This window comes from Anarrhichthys ocellatus, unplaced genomic scaffold (assembly GCF_004355925.1).
Source record: "Anarrhichthys ocellatus isolate YVR2014 unplaced genomic scaffold, GSC_Weel_1.0 scaffold2, whole genome shotgun sequence".
NCBI lineage: Eukaryota > Metazoa > Chordata > Actinopteri > Perciformes > Anarhichadidae > Anarrhichthys > Anarrhichthys ocellatus.
Window position 1 is genome coordinate 9,552,721 of NW_022280032.1, and position 20,045 is coordinate 9,572,765.

General features: G+C 41.1%; 2 protein-coding genes across 2 annotated transcripts; one reads left to right on the forward strand and one right to left on the reverse strand.

The window, feature by feature from the left end:
* The first annotated feature begins 843 nt into the window (after positions 1-843).
* stra6 (signaling receptor and transporter of retinol STRA6) lies at positions 844-16,149 on the forward strand. Its single transcript, XM_031866281.1, has 18 exons — positions 844-974; positions 4,201-4,606; positions 5,903-5,969; positions 6,816-6,898; positions 7,567-7,700; positions 8,281-8,447; positions 9,327-9,452; positions 10,211-10,281; positions 10,731-10,810; positions 10,907-10,968; positions 11,105-11,267; positions 11,466-11,541; positions 11,972-12,105; positions 12,540-12,657; positions 12,927-13,028; positions 13,146-13,309; positions 13,992-14,129; positions 15,111-16,149. The coding sequence occupies exons 2-18, from the start codon at positions 4,536-4,538 to the stop codon at positions 15,347-15,349; spliced, it is 1,995 nt and encodes a 664-aa protein (XP_031722141.1). The 5' UTR covers positions 844-974; positions 4,201-4,535; the 3' UTR covers positions 15,350-16,149.
* Positions 16,150-16,610: 461 nt separating this feature from the next.
* Positions 16,611-20,021, reverse strand: islr2 (immunoglobulin superfamily containing leucine-rich repeat 2). The gene has a single exon (XM_031866270.1). The coding sequence runs from the start codon at positions 19,881-19,883 to the stop codon at positions 17,754-17,756; it is 2,130 nt and encodes a 709-aa protein (XP_031722130.1). The 5' UTR covers positions 19,884-20,021; the 3' UTR covers positions 16,611-17,753.
* Positions 20,022-20,045: the final 24 nt, after the last annotated feature.

A 20,045-nucleotide genomic window follows, 5' to 3' on the forward strand; every position in this document is an offset into this window, starting at 1 on the left:
AACCCATCAGGGTGTGACTACATGAAGGAACACAGTCAATACCAGCTGCTCTCAGTGCATCAAGAGAAAGTCGCAAAGAGGCCACAATGGGACTGTTGGGAGAAATTGATAAGTGGGGCAAAGAATCTCTTACTTCGACATCAACCATTTGATCTAACCCCTCACAAGCGGAGCCTCTGCGTTCAGGTGAACGTCATGGTTCTGATTAAATGAATCTTGAAATAATAAATGGTGACAAAGGTAAAGACAAATCAGATTGTTGTGATGGTGTAAACCTTACCCATGCTGGTCTGCACAATAGTATTCATCAAGAATTGGTCTGAAGGAAGTCTCCAGCACCAGGTTGTCGGTGTGTACCAGAAATGAATGTCTTGGTTAAACTTCACAGTCACCGCCTCAGCTTCCTTCCCTGCATCGTTTTCACAGAACTTCTGGGAAATCAGAAATATGTGTCGGAATATACAGTAACCTTTTGTTATGCTGATGCAACTATGGCAGGAACCATCTCCTCTTTGGCCTGACATGTCCACAGAGCAAACAGCTGTCACAGAGGTCATTGAGTACACTTAACATGAAGACATAGCTAAAACACAAATGCAAACTTATACTTTAGTTTATAAAGGCTAAAATATGATTTTCATCCAAAAAGGCACACCCAAATGACAAAGACTATAGCATTGTTCAATACATATGTTGCAAGATGTCTGCATTCTCATTCTTATCAAGAACTTGACCTTACTTGTCACCTTATTTGTCTCGTTTATGATGTTCTTACCACAACAAGATAATGACCGGTTAAAGTCCCAACCACACATGGCATGCGAGGTGTCCAGAGAAAAGAAAAGTTGCTGTCTAGCTTGTTGTTTTGTTTATGTAATTATTAAACTTCTCCGAGGTGGATGCATGGGGGAAAGGGATGAAAACTCAAGTAATTTAAAGTCCCCCAAGCCAAGGGAGCGCAAGGTTAACACCAGGTAAGATCCTGATTTCAAACTGTGGAGCATTTTGTTGGCTATACGCCACTGTGTGGACATGTTTGAAGAAATTTAACTGTCAACTATGGCACAAAACGCAGCTTTAAAAAAAAAAAAAAAAAAAAAAAAAAAAGTATGCTTCTTTGGTGCTTGATAAAATGACCTGCTGGTACCAACACTGCTGCTTTGATATTAATCCACCTTCCACGCCCACCTGGTGCTGCAGCACACCTGCACGCGGTCGGTAAGTAACGTTAGCCTAGCATCTCTGAGTGCGTAAAAGTGATTAGCATGTTTGGGTCATAAAAAAAAAAAAACACTGACACTGAAACAGCAAGTCAGTATAACGCCGGTGGAATCATATATGCATAAAAAACCCATTTACTTCCTCATGTAAATCGCAGATAAGTTAGTCCAGTGCACGTGAAACAGATGGCACAGGTGATTAAGTTACCTGTGGTGGCTCTCTGGATGAACGTCTCTTTGTTTTCGGAAGATCAGGCTCAACTTCAAAGGCATGAAATTTGTCCATGATTTTCTGTGTGAAACAAAATCCAGAGCACCGCCGGGCTGCAGCTGCCTTTCACAGAAAGCAGGGACACGCATGCTCAGCTGTGGGAAGTAGGACAACAATCTGTCAATAGTCCGCTTCATTGTGCGGTTAAATAAAATAAAGTCTCATTTAAATACATGCAAGTTTAACAAAGTTTGGGTTCATAAAAGTACCCAAATGATGAAATTGTGGATATGAAAGTCAGTATGAAAAGTTATGGAGAGCATCTTTACTAAGACAGGGCTTTGGCAGCAGTAATGGTGATGGAGGGGGGTGGGCAAATAACTTTAAAGGTACCGTCAACCTTTTCTATATTCATGCATTATTATTTTGATTTCGTATCTTTTTTTAAGCACTGTAACTATTTGTTAACTGAGTCTCCCACATTTAATTCGTTTGTGGATGCCTGACTTATTGTCACAGTTGATGATGATGCTGTTTTGATTGTTAGAAATAGATTAGTAAATCTGTAATTCAATTATGATTATTTTGTGCTTAATATATTGCCAACCAAAGGGCTTTCGAGCCGACTTCCCTAAACCTGATACAAGTGAACTGTCCTGCTCAATCAAACTGTGCCTCTCTGTGATGTAATTATAACTGTTCAAAGCATTCTTTGTTCAGTGACCCCTTTATTTGCTGGGCTGCTTATTCTTCTGGAGCACATTTGATTTAGTGCTTTACTATGCTTGAGAAACCGCGTTTTCTCAGGAGTGTTAGGAGGGACGTTTTGTTGCTTTTTAAAGTTGTGTGACTGTAATCCTGGCATAATGAGTGTATGCTGACATGGAGGCAGTGTTGCAAAACTGACTTAGTCTCAGTCGGCAGCAGCTGAATGCAGGATTGATCTCTGCAGACATATTGCAAAATATATATTTAACCTTTTATGTATGTAACAAACTCCAGAAATGAATGTGAGTGAGTGAGTGCAACTTGTTGCAGGAAGAAAATCATTTGAGCTAGGGTGTTGCCATGACCGTTGACCTCGGCCTGTCTTTGTAGCACTCGCATGCTTGTGCTTTACTTACTTGGAGGGTCTGTGTGATCATTTTGCCTCTCTTTATACTGTCGCTGCTGTCATTCATTCTTTTGAATTCAATAGAAAACACCTGCGGTCCAAATCAGCTTTTCTGCCATCTAAGACATAACTCGTATTCCTGTTTTGAGAAGAACAGGAAAGACAGCACAGGAAAAGATATGTATATTGGATGTCATTTGCAATGGGCTTGTTTTGAATCCTTTGTTTGGTTCCTTTTTTCTTAAAATCTATTTATTTGTTTTTGTGGGTATATTATGTGCTTTTGTACATTCCTGTTCTCTCTGACTCTCGTGGTGCTGTCGCCTAAATATAAGCATATACTGGTACTATTGTAATGCAAGCTAAGACACAGTTATTATTATTACTATCTTTGTGTATACTCTCTTATCTTTTTATATAAAAACAACCAGCAGGGGATGGGGTGGGGTGGGGAGGGGAGGGCCGGAGGATTGTAATAAAGTGTATTTTGAAATTTAAAATCAACTTGGAAAGAAGAAACGTGCAAATCATCACATTTGAGCAGCTGGATTCATAGAACATTTGGCATTTTTGCTTTGCAGATGACCGAATGATAAATTAATGATCAAAACTGTTTGTGATCACTTTTCTGTTGCTCACCCTATCAATTAATAACTAACCTTGTTGGCACCTATGTTTGTTAACAGGAAAGTATTAATGTTTTAATTGAGATGACTGTGATGATTTAAAAAAAAAAAAAAAGTGCATTGGTAAGTTGAATTTGTTCCCGAAGGCTGATATTATAAAGTCTACTCTCCTGTGTAAGTCCATACAATGGAGAGTTGTCCATGTTTATTGTTGGACATTATTTGTGCCTTATGAGCTGACAAAAGACACCACATGACAAAAAAAGCTTCCATGAGTTTCCTTTCCTCGGGGCAGTGTGACTGTCCCTATTGTTCAATCCATTTCAGCATATCATGTACTCGTATCTTGTACTCGTATCATGTTGAAAACGTAGATTCACCCCTCCCTCATTCTCATCTTTATCAGTTGTTTACAGGATGACCTTCGTTACTGTTTGGAAATCACCAGTTGTCACAGTTTTGGGAAAACCATGTTTTTCTTTTAAACAACATAACTGGATACCAGTAGGGAAAATTAAAGATGCAGGTATCTGGTTTAGAAAACTGTTTCCACATGAATATGCCCATGGACATCTTTATTTGCATTTATCTGCAGAAGACAAAGTACTGGGTTAAATGAACCATTCCTTGATCCTTATCAAGCTGAAGGTGCGGAGTTATAATGTGTGATCTGACTGGCCGTCCTGAAAACATGCAGCTCATCCATCCGGCTTTATTTGGTTCCACTAGGTAACATTTCACAAATGTAATTGATCCATGACTTAGGGGAACAACACTTGAATTTCCCTTTTATCAATGTGATACTCAGCTCTGATGGGAAAGACTCATCGCTCCCAGCTACCCACACACTCCTACAGTAGCTGGAGTTTGCATATCTGACCTCGTCAACTATCGGCCACAGGTCCAATAACACAAGCCCAAAAGTAGATGTAATCCCTGTAAATCGCAGGTGGCCTTCCAGATTGGCTGCCCAGATCTCCACTTTTTCCCTCCTTTCACACACTGCCCCCCCTCTCACTCTCTCCCCAGGATCCCAGTGTGGTGGTAACCCTCAGCTGAAATAGGGCCTTTGCAGGGTGGAGGCAGCACGCTGCAGCCAGGACCTGTCACATTACTCTCAGCTCCACAGTGGGACGAGGGCACCTGAATACAGGCTGTGAGGGAGAGTAACGTGAGTGAGACTGAGGGCTAGACCGAACACAGGGAAGCAAGGACGCCTCTGCAGCAGCAACTGAGTACAACTTGGAAGACACTTTTATCTCTTGAGTCAAGGCGATCGCAGCAGTGTGTCAGCACAGATTGTGGTTAAAAGTACTCCAGCCTTCTGTAAGACTTTGGACCTGTTGGAAAAAAGAGACAGCACAATGGATAAGGATGTCATAGATGACTACGAGTACCCAGACCTGGATCCTTTGCCGTCCATAATTAAAGCAGAGTAAGTACATTCTAATTGTCTTATTGAAGATTTAAGACAAGTTATTTGAGGCTTAAATGTCAACTTAGTTTAGTTTTGTATGTTTTATTTTTGTTTGTATAAAACTCAAAATGTCCAGTTTATCCATTATTTAACTCGTGTTAATAGTTATTCAAACTTTTTAGTCTTAACAATTTTGCAGTGAGATACAGCTCTCATTGAGATATTAGGTGACACTTGGCACATTTCCACGGTGTCGGTGTCGGTGTGTGGTCTTGTTTCTGTTCAGTGTTTCAGGAGAAGCTGGCTCATTTTCATGCATCGAGAACACAGGTTTTAAGTTTTGCCCCAGAAAAAGTACGACAGTTTTAGCAAAAGTGCATTCAACCCCAAAATAACTCTGTTTATACTGTAAATATTTTCAACCACCAAAAGAGATGTAGTGTACCATACAAAGTAGGATGTACGATTCAAAGCTCTTACTGACAGTCTTATCGCATCATTCTTTGCTCCTGGCCCATCCCACAATGCAACAGGGCACATGCAATATTTCCAGTTCTTTTTGGGATGTTTCTTACACCTAAATTGCATTTTCATTTGTACATTGTCACCAACTGATTAATAGAATATAGGTATTTAATAATGGCCTCAGATGAACAGTAGGACAGCAATACGATGGAACAAGTGTCATTTATCACCATGTTAAGCTAATAAACTGTCTGGCTGTCGTGTAAACTGTGTTGAGTAGCGGTTGCCACTACTGTAGTCACTATATGTTAGCTAGCTGCTTTGTAAACACTAAAATGTCCTGCTGTGCCGCCTCCTCAGCCAGCTCTGAATGAGAATTTTGACATTGCCTTAAATTTACAAACGCTCTGCCATGTTACAAATTCACACATTGTTTGGACAGGTAAGAGACTGTTGTGAAAAAAAGTCAAAACATTAATTCTGGAAGCTGCCATCTCTATGCTCACAGATCATACAGTGAGTGTAGCATTTTCCTAACCTAGAATATATGACGTATGAGGCTTTCTATGAATATTAGAGTTGTAATAACTACCCCATGACCAGGCGTCCCTGCTCTTCTACTGTACAGGAACTTGAACATAGGCATTTGTTGTTTTCCTGCGTCATGCTGATACCAATCCGTTTAAATGCAAATCTCTGCTGTGGGATTTTAGCCACAAATGGTCCTGACAGTGACGTGTGAAAGGTTTATAGGTGTTGGTCTGCTCAGTGACTCAAATCCTTGAGTCTTAAGTTTGATTGTTTTGCTCATGTGTAGATGTTTTGTTCCTTTTTTTTTTTTTTTTTTAGAGAAATCCTTCCATGTGACCCTACTGCTGATGACAGACTCTACCACATATGCATCACTGCAATATCTGTAAGTTCTTTTGGATTAATGTGACGCAACATTACGCTGTTATGATTTTCAAACTCACTGGGTGCCTGATATCACACCTTGTTTTCAGACATTTACCGTGTTTTATAGTGTGACATAGAGAGATGATGATTTTCTTTCCTGTGATAAAGTGATGCACGGTTTGGCTAAGTCAGCCCTGTCTAATGTTTTCATTCATTGTTTGGCTATTGGTTAACAGGATGTCTCAAAAAAGTTGGGAACAGGTTTTAATGCAATTTGGCACTAGTTCAAGGACCAGATGATCCAGATCCAGGTGTGGGCCACACTGAATGCTTCACTAAATATGACTACATGCCTATCAATGTGTTTCTATGGAGATCCTGACCCCAAAATGGTGACTTAATATATATAATGTATAATATATTTGCTCTCCAAGTGATTTCCATAGAATCAAATTAATCAAGTAATACAAATGAAAAATGAATCTAATATAATAATGAGTGCAGAAGATTCACCAATCTTGTCACTCAACTAATGTGAAATCCAGTAATGTTCACTAACGTTAACATTTAGGTTGGTTTCTCTTCTTCTGATGTCTGCTTTAAAGACGCTACTTGGTCCAGACTGTCCCGAAGTAGAGCAAGGCCGTCATCCTCCTAAATGTGTCGCAGGTCATAACAGATCATTGAACTCTCTCTGGTCAGTGATCCTGACTGATGACAACTCTTTCAGACCACATCCATGGGGAGCACTAATGAGACACCGGGGTTTGGCAGGTTTGAAGCAGGGTCAGGCCTGAACCCCGGGGAATCCACAGCTGCATGCTACTGTGTAGATGAGGCTAACGGACGTTTCTCCTCCTCCTAGCTCGTTGTCATGCTGATCCTAGCAATCTTAGCCAGACGCACGAAGGTGGGCGACAGACGGAAAGGACTCTCAGGTTTACTCAGGTGAGGCTGAAGTTTATTTTCCATCTCTCCTTTCTTGAATGACGATAAACACCATGGTTAAATGTGAAATTAAAGATACTTGCTTTTATGGGACCATACTTGTAGCTTCGCTTGGTCTAGCCCAGTGAATTGCATATCATTTACATTACTATTGATCTTTGTTCCAAGTTGTTTGTTGGATATTGAGATAATAACTGTTAGTTTACCATTGTATAAAGGCAACTTTTAGCTAATTCTCAAGTTAAGGATGAATGGTGTTTCCCAAAACAAACACAAACGCGATTTTAAAGCAGTGTGTACTTGCAACTTAAATAAAATAATTAATAGTACAAATGTTCTCGGCACTAATTCAATCGTTTGACTTGCTGATGTCCCTTGAGCAATTAGCCCCCAATTCGGCTCCGTTGGAGTTGCACAGTGACCAACAGATAAAGCTGTGGTCATACAGGGTAACTTCCAGGTGTGAATGTGTGTAATTGTGGGGTTTGGTGCTGCTGAGAGCTTTCATGCTCAGTGAACCTTCCCTGGATGAATTGAGGTGGGAAAACTGTGATGGACTTTTCAATCTCAACCCAGTTTTAAGGCTCAAAGTTGATTATACTACAGTGACATTCAAATGTGAGGCTGGTAACATGTGGGCTCTAAATACCTGCTGCTTGATTTCACAGTCCGGTCAACTTCTTGGATCATACGCAGCACAAGGGCCTTGCAGTGGCTGTGTTTGGAGTGCTGCTGTGCAAACTGTGGGGCCTGATCATATCACCAAACCCCCTCCCCTTCACAACAGACACAGAGAATAAACGTGAGAAAGTCATCTTGGTTCTTCCTGCACTAGCTTCAGCCTATTTGCATTCACGTTTTACACAGATTGTAATTCTTTTACACTTTTTACTGTTTATATTGGTAGTTACGATGTGTCACTGCCCCTCTATTGAACAAGTGGCTGAAGGAAGATTAGGCAGCATCAAATGGACACACACACACATTATGTTTGCTAAATACCTGTGTTATGTAATTGGATTATTTTGTTTCCATGTGTCTTGTTATTTTCAACTAATCTTTACGAGAAGCTTTTTTTCTGAAATGAAATTACATAAGAATTGACTCTAAGGAGTCGGTTCCCTGCTACTTTACACAATCCCCAAAAGTACAAGGTTCAGCAGAGTAGAAAATATAGTGACTATGCAGCAGAATTGGACATTAGATCCCTCATAGTTTCCACACATTTTGAGAAAAGGTGTTTTAAGTGTAAAACTGAAGCAGAATTAGTTGTTTTTCAAAGTTTCAATTTTGTGTTGCTTCTCTAGTAAATCACAAAAAAATCAGTGTTTATTGCTTTTGATGCTCTGCTTGGTCTTCACACAATTTAGTTGTATTTGCAGAGAACTGGGTGATTCTGGGACTCTTCTACTACCCCGCACTATACTACCCTCTCCTGGCATGTGGTACTTTACATAATAAAGTTGGCTATGTACTTGGTAGCCTCTTGTCTTGGACGCACTTTTGTATTCTGGTCTGGCAGAAGATTGACTGTCCCAAAACACCTCTGGTAAGCAAAGACAGAAATGGATTCATGAGGATTAGAGTTATTTATATTGTCTAGATTGTCACTGGATTAACTTTCTTTGTAATGTGTCATTTGTCTGAGTTTTAAGGATTATTTCAGAGAAAAAGCAGGTTTGTTCTGGTCTGGAAACCCATTAATTGCCAAACAAAGCTGGTCTGTAGTACATGTAAGAGATGTGATTTGAAAAGATGAATATCAGGCTTTTCAGATGGACACATGGTTGGAGTTTTCAACCTTACTTGATCCCAGATTTTGTCCACGTTGTTTGGGTTTTCTCTGAGATGAATGTTTAAGACTCAAAATAATTAGTTCCACTGTCTGTTAGTCTTAATCAAAAGCTTTGTCACAGTTAATCAGTTTAGTGTGTTTCAGTAAAGAGAGACACCCAGGCTTTGGTTGGTTTGCCTTTTTTTTCTTCTTTTTTTAAGAAGAATGATGATCCCACCATGAGCTGGCACACACCAAACGCTGCAGGGAACATTTGAGCTGATCTGCATGACCAAGCTTAACACGAAGACAACAGAATACATTTGACTAAATATTATATTTCGTATAGTATTTATTTCCAAACATGGCAAAAAGAAAAATCCCACACTATTATATGACGGCATTTGGTGTCAAAACTTAATGATAACAACTTTAAATATGTGAGCATTTTCTATGGCACTAAATCAATCGAATCTGGTTGATGAAGGTCCCAGTTGTTTGTGTTGTGGTGGGAATCCCATTTGGCCAAAATGCAGACTCCCACCACGTCACACAAAGCCATTTGTGTCCCCTTTTTGTGCCAAAATGATGTAGTTTTAACATGTATTTCTTTAGTTTTTAGGTGACATAAAGTCTTTTTTTATTCTTTTGCAGATACACAAGCACTACTCCCTTTTCTCCAGCCTGCCCCAGATAGCTTGCTTGGCATTCCTTAGTTTCCAGTATCCCCTTTTTCTATTCAAGGGCTTTAATGGCACCGAACAGAACAATGCTTCAGAGGTAAGTCTTGATCTGAGTGCAGCTCCTTTGCATGTCTGCTCCAGGTTGCTTGCACAGTCCTCATAGCACTAATTGATTGGCCTGCTTACATAACAAACTGGATACAAGATTGGTTTTCTGCGTTCACCTAAGCATGAACTATTAAAAAAAATCTCTCTAAGATGCACATTTCTTCTGAATCTGTGCACGTGAGGAACCTTTATAAGCCACCTTCTAATCAAGGGGCTTATCGAGCTCATACAGTCTAGGCTGAGGGAAAATGTGAAGTCCAACGCAGCATGCCAGTCTAATCATTTTAAGTAGATTTGACGTTATTGGTTTACGTTATGTTCTTGAGCAGATTATGAAAAGGTTGCCTTGTTTTTTCACTGAGGAGACACAATGCTGTGTTTATGTGATGCTAATCTCAGTATGGGTGTGACAAAGCCGGGGCTGACGCGGTTGCCTGAAGTGTCACTCCCCCCCACCCCACGGGAACGTCCTGACACCATAAATCTGCACAGATACGGAAACTTATCTTAAGGAGGCTTGTTTTGTGACCAAATATTTTTCCACATGTTAATCATAACAAAATAAATTTAAACAGTACCTATAATACCACGTACCTACAAAGCAGTTCAGGAATATGAAGGCCAAACTCAAGCGTCACCCCAAAAAGCAATTAAATCGTACAATTTTGCAGCTCAATCTTAACGTATTTACTTTTTATAATATCATTTGTTTCCTTTCATGATTGCTGTCCATTTTTTTTCTATTAGGATCTCAGCAGCAGCTATTATAAAGATTATGTGAAGAATATCCTCCAGAAGAAGAAGCCCACCAAAATCAGGTGAGAATTGTAGCCTATTACCAGTAACACACCTGATTTGTTGCGTTGTCAGATGTTCTGTTCGTCTTTAGACGTGTCTTCAGCTAGAAAGTAATGCAAAATGACAAATGGCTTGAGCCAGCTGTTTAATTCTAAAGCTGGAGTGGGAGTTCTTTTCCTAAAACAAGAGACTTGGATTCACCTAACTTGTCTTGCTGGATGCTACATTTGTTTCCAAAAATGTTTCCACATACAGTCAATGAAAATGACCAAAGTGTCATGCAAAGGTTGTTGGTGAATGAGCACCAGGAAATTATGCATTTTCTCTTCCATTTGTAGAGAATGTTTGACTCTACCTACAAAGAAATACTTTTTATTTATTTGATGTATTCGAGAATGATGGCAAAAATGTCTCATGAATTCTTTGAAGTGAGGTGTAAATGTGTGCCTCTGTTTACCTTTCACCTCAGCACATCGAGCTCAGAGACGCCAAAGCTCCCTCAAAGAATAATCGATGCTGTGAAGTCATATATTTATACACCAGAGGAAGGTAAACACGTTGGTCTTGTGTTATGTCTGGTCATGCCATCAAGTGTTGTCTTGTCATTTCAATTTGTATAACTACTACATCTTATTTTTCAAACAGCTTTCCGTTTTCCACTGAAGTTGGCTATATCTGCTGTGGTTTCATCTATTACCCTGTATCAGGTTAGTACCATAGCTATTAGACTTTACAATCCAGTCAGTAGACTCTAAGTGCTGCACACTGTATTCACCTAACGGTAAGTTGATTGATGTTTTCTTTTCCAGTAATTCATTTTTATTTGTTTTGGGGTTTTTTCAGGTGGGTCTTCTACTGATCTCGGCAGTGGTGCCGCATCTCCAGCTTGCCCGTTTGGGAGTCGATGAAGACATCGCCAACGTTTTAAATGGCTTCAAGATTGTGCTGTCTACAGACAAACATGAAGTGGTCAGAATAGTGGTTCATTACATGTGGTGTGTAGAAGGTGAGTGAGACCAGAAAGGAGTGATATGAGAGATGCATGATACATGTATTTATTCAGTTACATCACATTAGGGTCATAGAACATTAACATGGCCCTCCTCATAAGCTTGTCGCAGCATGTATTCGCCATGCTAATTGTCAATGAATGACACCCTCCCCCGGTGAACAACCTGAATGTGGTGTGCTCCTTTCCCTGCAGTGTGCTATGTCTCAGCAATGACCCTGTCTGGTTTGGTCAACCTGGCCATGCTCATGCGGTCCATGGTTTTGCATCGGTAGGTGTGAAAAAGAAAGATGCAATAGCTGTATTTTCCTTATTTTTTTTTCTATTCTCTTCCCAAAGTTTCCAAGAATCATGAGCGTGCTTCTCATTCTGGTTCCTTCATTATAATGCGATGGTTCACAGAGGAGTTATTATAACATAATAGAGTACTAATCATCCAGACAGAATAGGATTTACTCTGCGTTTACTGCAGCTAGAATTGAAAATGTCTATTAAGATAAGAAATGAAATACTGTGCCATTACCATAAATTACGTCGTATTAAAATAAATGGGTTTCCATGTTGAATATTGAATTGCATTTCGGTCGTATCCCATGCTAAATTACCTCTTCAATTAACTAAGTAATTTGTACATTTATGGATGAATCGGTTTGTGTTTTGCATAGTGCTGCATTGTCTTGATAGTGTTTTTGCATCTGTAGGTCAAACCTGAAGGGGTTGTACAGAGGAGATGTCTATAATGTTTACAACTGCCAGAGAAGTATCAGGCCTTCGCGACCAGCACTGGTCTGCTGGATGGGATACACCAGCTTCACTGCAGCTCACATCTGCATCGGTACAGTTACATATTGAATACTTCCCGTCAAGAATATAGATGATCCTGTTATCCATATCTCCAGTACGTTTAGATGTATTTAGTTTTTATTGCTTTAGAAATGCTGCTAAACCTCAGATATTGTGCGTCATATAGTAACTGTGCATACTGTACCCCAAGAAGAGGGGGATATGTTTGTACATCAGATAGTGGTAAAACAGTAATGGCAGATTTAAAAAAATATCCTCAATTAGCCTCAGCCAGGCATTACATTTTAACATGTCAAGTGATATTGATAGCACTCTGTCTGTTCATAACTCCCTTTATGTTTGTTTTTGGATACATCTCATATTCTGTTCTCAAGGTTTCACATAAGAAACAATTTCTATTGCCATGTAGATTTGAAGGATGTTGGACAGGCTGTAATCTGTGAGGCTCTGATCTCTCCTCTGCAGGCATGATCATCCAAACCTTGGTGTTCTTCCTCTGCCTTCTGGTCACCGTCTTCCTCGTCATCATGCCTGTACTGCGCGGAGAGAATCTGATTCTCTTTCAGATCCTGTGGAGCATGTGGTGAGCATCACATCTCAATTCCCTGTTTTGGATAACTCAAAAATGCACGTTGGTTAATATAGAATTGAGGCTGCTTTCTTACTTTCTGAAGACTTGACACCTGGAAAGGTTTTCAATCAACAGCAACATTATTCTCCATGTACTGTATGTTGCACAGTAATGGCTTGAGTATCATATATTGTTCTGTCAGTTGCATAAATGTTTTGTGTGCCTTCTGTCTTTCTTCTATCACTGCAGGAGATGTTTGATTGTTGATTTTGTCCCTTCAGGCCCTTCTGGCTGATGATTCTCTTGGCTGTGTTGATTCAACATATCACCGGCAGGTTTTGCTTCATCAAAAAAACAGCAGGCACGCGGGACCTAGACAACAGGTGAGTCACTGTATTCAAAGCCATGTTTTATCTCATGTTCATTTATTTTATGTTTTTAACTGTCAGATAATTGCAGCATTGTCCTCTATGTTTAATGCATCCTATGTTGACTTACAGGGGTAGTCTGTTCCTGCTGACGTACCTGCTGTTTCCAGTCAATGTTCTGATCGGGGTGCTACTGGCAGCGTGGCGCATGATCATCACAGCTCTGTTCAACATTGTCCACATGGGACGAATGGACATCAGTCTTCTTAACCGCAACGTGGAGGCGTTTGACCCAGGTGAGAGGGATATTCTGCTCTGAGTACAGAAGGTGATCAGCACCACCAATAATGTCACTGTCTGGTATGCTGACCCGTCTAAAGCGGTAGGTCAAGTTCAATGTTGTCTGCATTAAAAATAAATCTTTGGACATAGCTTGTACCTTGGACTCTCTGGGTTCATTTTATATATGCTCAAATTAAAAAGCAAGGCATTGCTTGGGAAGTCAATGTCTTCCATGTATTTTACATTTTTTTTGCTTTTAGTCTCAGACACACAATGTTAACATATTCATTGCTATTAACATCATGCGTTTACCTTTGTATATGACACTGTGCTTTTTTCCGCTTTCACTGTGGAGGCTTAAAAAGAAGCAATTTCCTGTGAGCAAATGCCCTTTTAATGATTCTACTTAAAGGCCAGAAATGCGTATCCTTTCCACTTTACCCAGCTAGCAGCTCGCTGCAGCTCCTATGATATCTGTATTCTGTGCAGTGGACTGTAATTGCACACCGATCTCTGAAATGGCTGCAGACTTAAGACATCTGTTGTCAGGAAAAAGCAGGTGGTTTAAAAAAAAGGAAGTGTGATTGTATGGCCCATTATGTGTGATTGCCTCAAAGCCAACATGGGGTGTAGTCCTATGTGTTTATTGCTTTTGCCCAGTCAGAGTGATCCCCCCCTCCCTGTGTCTGTCTGCAGCCTACCGCTGCTATGCTCATTATCTAAAGATTGAGGTGAGCCAGTCGCACCCTGTGATGAAGGCTTTCTGCGGGATGCTGCTGCAGTCCATGGGCCAGGAGAGCAATGCTGCACAGAGGTCACGGGATGCTGAAGAGGGTCTGTAGCACAAAACTGACATCTTCGTCTTTTCATGATAATAACAAAAATATAGAATAAGCCAGTCTTGTCCTCTAATGTAGATATGAACGTTTATCTTTAAAGTCAGTGCAGCGTCTTTAATTTCTCCAGAGAGGTTGAGAATTTTGTGGCAGGTCACTGTTTCACATAATCAGATCATAACACTGTAGAAGAAATGAAAGCTTAGCCGTTCTGATTTAATATGTCAGGAGAAAATTGAGTCACACAGTGGAATAATTTACAGTCCTGCTGCTGGTCTCAATCAAATCTGTCATAAACTAATCAGCTATCCATTATGGCGTGCCCACACTCGTCTGAGCCCTCAGCTTCTGTCACCAAGAGACAATGTAGTCCTATGTGTTGCCATTATACACATTATTCAACCAATGTATAATTTATGTAATTCATACAAAATACGAGAAGCTACTTTGAGGCTGGTTGCTGATCTGCAGTGGTGGTTTTGCCTCAAACGGCAGGTGATAGTCATCTACACGTGGGATGACAAGAGGACATTATAGTGACAAATTAGCAGGAAAATGCATCATTCAACTCTGCCTGGCTTCTTGTCACAGCTGAGTCCAATTACACATGTGCAGTGGAGATGTTGCTTGTTTGCATCCACAGAACAATGCATTATCAGAAATAATCTATTGTTTTACAAGGATTAGTTCTCCAGTATTCTGATTACACAGATGAGCTACGATAATTGCCTGTTTCGTATTCATGTAGCCCAAGGGGCTTAGCTTTCAGTGTGTTAATGGCATGCCCAATATGCTGGCTCCATGCTTAGAGGATTAGAATATGATTGCTTTCTATTATTACGCTTTCTGAAGCTGGTCCTCAGAGGCCTTAAAGTTGTTTCCCATTTCAGTTAAGATTAAAAAAAAAGGTTATTCTTGTGACAATAGGACTTATGTATGACATACCATTGGTGCTATCATGATTTCTGAATGTCCTCAGGGATCCAGCTGGTCAATCAGGAGAAGAAACAGCTAAAAGTGTCCAGTACAAAGAGGGCCCGCCGGCACTGGCAGCTCCTCTACACTCTGGTCAACAACCCCTCCCTGATCGGAACCAGGAAGCACTTCCAGCGTCAGGCCGCAGAGAGCTTTGTGAATGGAAGCCTCAACCGCAGCGCCAAGGAGGGGAGCAAAAAGGAGGCAGCAACCAAGGAGGCAGAGACCGCTGCCAGCAACTGAAAATGAATGTGACCCTGATTAAGGATTGGTACAAAGTCTCTTCTGGTTTTGGGCAAGTTCTAAAGTCAAATTATTTGTCCACAATAAGTGCACTTATAGTCCAGCGCCACATGTCGAGATATTGACCAAGCCTTTCCTGCCTGGAGATTGTGCCTCCTCTCTGTGCTCTTCATGTTAAACTGGTTGTTTGTATGAGGGCCACCGTCTCCTGTCTGATGTGAGAGCTTGTGTGGCACTGCTCTCCCAACTGAACACCCTCATTATGTGTCATTGCATTGCATGTGTCTGTGCATTTATGTGCTTATTTTGGGATGGCACTCATTTTCTTTATGTTTCAACCTGTAGGTTAATCGCATTTGTTTTCCAATATGTATTTATCATATAGTGCAGGTAATGCAAATTAGTTGTCGCCCAAACTAAACGCATGCATTCCACTGAAGCATCCTGTTAATGAGGGTATTAATGTCGATTATTTCACTATTTGTGAATTTACATAATGAGGTGTTTTCATGGACAGGGTAATCATTTTTATTTCAATTGTACACATTTTGTGTAATTAACAATAACCTGTGGAATAGGAACTACTAGACAAATTAAACTGTATTTTCTGTTTTATTTGTAGATCTAAGTCCCAAACCACTTGCTGCTTCCAGCGGTTTCTTATTTTCGCCTTTTCTCGTTTCTGATATTTCCAAATTTGACATTGATGTCTCTGCATTATCCTGTCGACTTTTAAGTAAAAATATGAACTCCCGAATTTTCCTTCTGATCACTCTGTAAATAAAACCTATACAATAGTTTTCTCTTTTACATCATTTAAATTATTAAAAGATTTAATTCTAGAGTGGGTTCATTTAAATGCATGGTGTGATGCTGTTGTGTTGAGCGAAATGAACTGTGCAGGGCCAAAATGAAAATGAAGACAAAGGGAGGCTTTGTGTTGATCATCGCTTTCAAACGCAGCAGTTTTCTTTACCTTCTGCATAAACACACACTCCAAAATCGCGGAGCCTGTCTACTTTTTCGTATTTTGTTATAAAATATAATAGAATAATATGACAGACATCGAAACAAACCCCCATAATGAAAAGGCATCAAAAGCAGAAAAAGATCCATTCATAATAATTAACTGGGCTGAAATCTGAATCGAAACTATAGTATCAAATTGTAAGCTATAGGTTTGATTACATATGTTTTATTATTTCAGATACATTTTGAAAATGTTAATTTTTTCCTGAAATAATTCAGACAAATCCAGAAGATGTTTGATATAGTTTCATGTTTTATTAATTCCACTTACATAAAATGATATCAAAAAATCTTAAAAGGTCACGGCTTTTGTTTTCCGTTTGATTTTACAACAGTTCACAAAAACTCACTATATGCATCCAATTACAAGACAGTGAAGCCGCCAGACACCCAGTGCGCCCTTTTGTTGAGGCTTCATAGAAACTGACCGTTGTAAAAAAATAATAATTTCAATTGACATGGCTTTACATCACAGGTTGACAGTATAACATCTAAAGTCCTCTAGACTACACTAATAAAAACCACACAAGAAAATAGGCTACGTGACATGCCATGGACACGTTCATTGTAAAAAGCGAGAGTAAGCAAGCACCCGTTAATTAAGAAGTCAAAGTCGCACATTTTTAAAGCCTTACATTACGTCAAACAACATTTTGTGGGTAAATTACCTGGGATTTCCCGTCAAGCACAACACAGTTGAAAGTGAAAATTCCCTTGTTTTGGTCTAACAGGACAGCGGGCAGGTCAGCACCGAAACCAAATATCTGCATCTAGTATCACTTAATCAAATACCACCATCCAAATTTGCGAGTGGAGGCGCAGTGTCGGCACCTGAGGACATGGCAATAGGCCGGCGAGAGAGTTGTTTTCTCATCCACAGACGCACACAGCTAAGACAGAGCAATTGGTCCCTGATGTCACTTTAATTAAAATGGCTTTTAAAACATATGGCACTTGTTGTTTTTTTTGCTCTCTAAAAACTCTTAACATCGTTTTTTTTTTTTGCCCTCAGTTTCGTAAAACTCCGTTGAACTCCGCGCGCCACCGTTTGCGCCCATACCGAGAAAGGGAACATTTTGCTGCTTTCTTGTCAGTTTTGAGGTCTTACAAACTGTAGAAATCTGTGCTTGCATTGTAAATTGATGTTGCTTAATTTAACCTTACAGTAGACTACAAATGTCACATGAATTAATTCACAATCTCAAGTGATTGACGGACTACTTTCTGAGGTAAAGAAAAAATGTAAAAGATCCACCTTTTTTGTAAGAGAAGCCATCGTTGTTCACGTGAAGTGATAGTGGTTACGTTACCGGCTTAAATGTAGGCTGCTTGAAAGTAAAATATTTTACAGTATACTCGCAGACGTCAGCGGAGCTCAGCGGCTTGGCTGCTTGTAGTTGCCGTTGATCTCCTCCGAGATGTTGACTGCCTCCGCTCCCAGCGGTAATCTGTCACTGTACTCCGAGCCCACTTCAAACTCCTCCTGGTTGGTTTTGGATGAGGATCCGGGGATGGACTGGGATGTCACCACGCTCCCCTCAGCCTCCGCGTCTCCTTCCTCATCATCGGCCTCGCCTAACTCGCTGGGGTCGAAGGTTTTCTCTGACTCCACAAAAGACGCCCTGGGATCAAAATCTCCTGTCATCTGTTTCTCCAGCTGATCTGGATTCCGAGCCTTCATGATCAGCTTGTAGGTCTTACCTTGGTACTTGTATAACAAATGGCAGCAGGTGGCCCCCAGCAAGGGAACAGTGGCCAGACCCAGTAGGAAAATGCTAACAACCACGATGATAAGCAGGGAGGGGATCTTCTTCCTGGTTGTGAAGACCACTTGGACTTGGCAGTCCTGCCCCCCATAGGTGAGACAAAGTGTGTAATTGGTGCCAGGGTGTAAACCATGGAAGCGGTAGGCGTTAACCCCCTCCTCTATGTTGGACCACTGAACCATGGAGTGTCCATTGCCTGTATTTACACAGAGGTAGAGCATGTCCAAGGTGGCTTTACTGGATGAGGACTGAGACAGACCAAAGGCCTCTTTATTCACTGTTTCCTGGTTTTCGGTGTGACTCACATGAAGGTTAGATTTGCTGCTGGGAAGCTGCAGCGGATTCAGCTGCACTTTGGCCTCCGTCTCTGACACTTCTAACGCAATAACACCAAAATCAAACGTGTACTGCTTCAGGTCATCCAAGCTCAGGTTGAAGGCGTGGTTGGAGATGTATTCACTGCTTTCTCTCACGCCACATTTGCTCGCAAAGGCGGGGTCCTTTGAATCGCCGCCACCCTGCCCCGGGCCGACACTTTTGTCTGATGAACCTTCAGGGCTGCCCTTTGTCTTTTCGTCAGGCTTGGTCCAGTTGATCACATTGTTTTTGGAGCTGTTGGGCTCTGCAGGCTTTTTACCAGATGGACGGATCTTGTCCAGTGCAGAATCGGGCTTTGAGTCGCTGCCATGTTTTTGGGTGACTGCCATAACCACTTTAACACTGATTTCCGCCCTACCTAATTCATTCACCGCAGAGCAGCTGTAATTTCCATTTTCCTTTTTACTCATCCGAGAGACGATGAGAGAGCCGTTTCTAAAGACAAGGAATTGATTGTTGGTTGTTTTATCATTGATTGGCGCGTCATTAATCTCTCCAGTGGACGGCAAGGGGAACACAAAATTCTGATTTCCTGCAGTCACCTCCCAGCTGACCTGTGGTGTGGGGCTCCCTTTTGTCTCACAATTTAAGATGACCATGAATCCCTCATAGAGCTCTGTGTTCTCAATGTTGGGCTCGGAGGTTATTGTGACAGTAGGGGCCGCACAGTCCAGTTTGGGAATCAGTGTCACCATTGTACCCTTCAGGTGTTCAGGGGCCTCACATACAATTAAGTTTGGCTCTGGGGTGGGAATCTTAATTGTCGTGATCCAATCCCTCAGCCACTCCAGGCTGCAGGAGCATGTGAAGGGGTTGTTAAAAATCTGTAGGTGAGACATGGAGGAGAGAGCACTGAAGGTACCCTGCACAATGGTGATAAACTTGTTGTTGTTGATGCGCAGCGACCGTAGGTCTTTGAGAGTGGAAAAGGCGTCCTTTGGAAGGTTCACCATCTCATTGTTGTTCATTTTCAGAAGCTGCAGGGCTGTGAGGTTGTGCAGATCCTCCCAGGGAAAGTTCACGATTTTGTTGTAGCTGATGTCCAGGTTGCGTAGCTGGATCAGGGGGGCCAAGGAGTCGGTTTCTATTGTAACTATCTCATTGTGGGCCAGCCAGAGAGAGGAGACCTGTGTGATATTGATGAAGCTTTTACTTTTCAGTAATTTGATCTTGTTAGCAGAAAGGCTCACAGTGGTAACATTGGTGGGGAGACCCACTGGTACCACCAGCAGGTCTTTGTAAGCACAGTCAGCAAACTGGTGGGCAAATTTATCCTGGCAGCTGCAGAGCTCTGGACAGCACTGCACATTGCCAACCACAGTTGTCCACAAGGCAAGGAGCTGCAGGAGCCGTCTCGCCATTTTCTGCACCTGCAAGCATCAATTGTCAGACATTAACGGAAGGTCAAATTGTATCCAGACAATAACATAATATCCATTACAGCAGCGGAAACGCACTGTGGAAGCTTTTACATTCCATATTCACTCAAATATGTTTTATTGAGTAGGTTGTTTTTTAAAGGG

Coding starts and splice junctions, on each gene's coding strand:
- islr2 (XM_031866270.1), bottom strand. CDS start 19,883: ATGGCGAGACGGCTCCTGCAGCTCCTTGCCTTGTGGACAACTGTGGTT.
- stra6 (XM_031866281.1), top strand. CDS start 4,536: ATGGATAAGGATGTCATAGATGACTACGAGTACCCAGACCTGGATCCT. Junction 4,607..5,902: donor CCGTCCATAATTAAAGCAGA/GTAAGTACATTC, acceptor TTTTTTTTTTAG/AGAAATCCTTCCATGTGACC. Junction 10,969..11,104: donor CATCTATTACCCTGTATCAG/GTTAGTACCATA, acceptor GGGTTTTTTCAG/GTGGGTCTTCTACTGATCTC.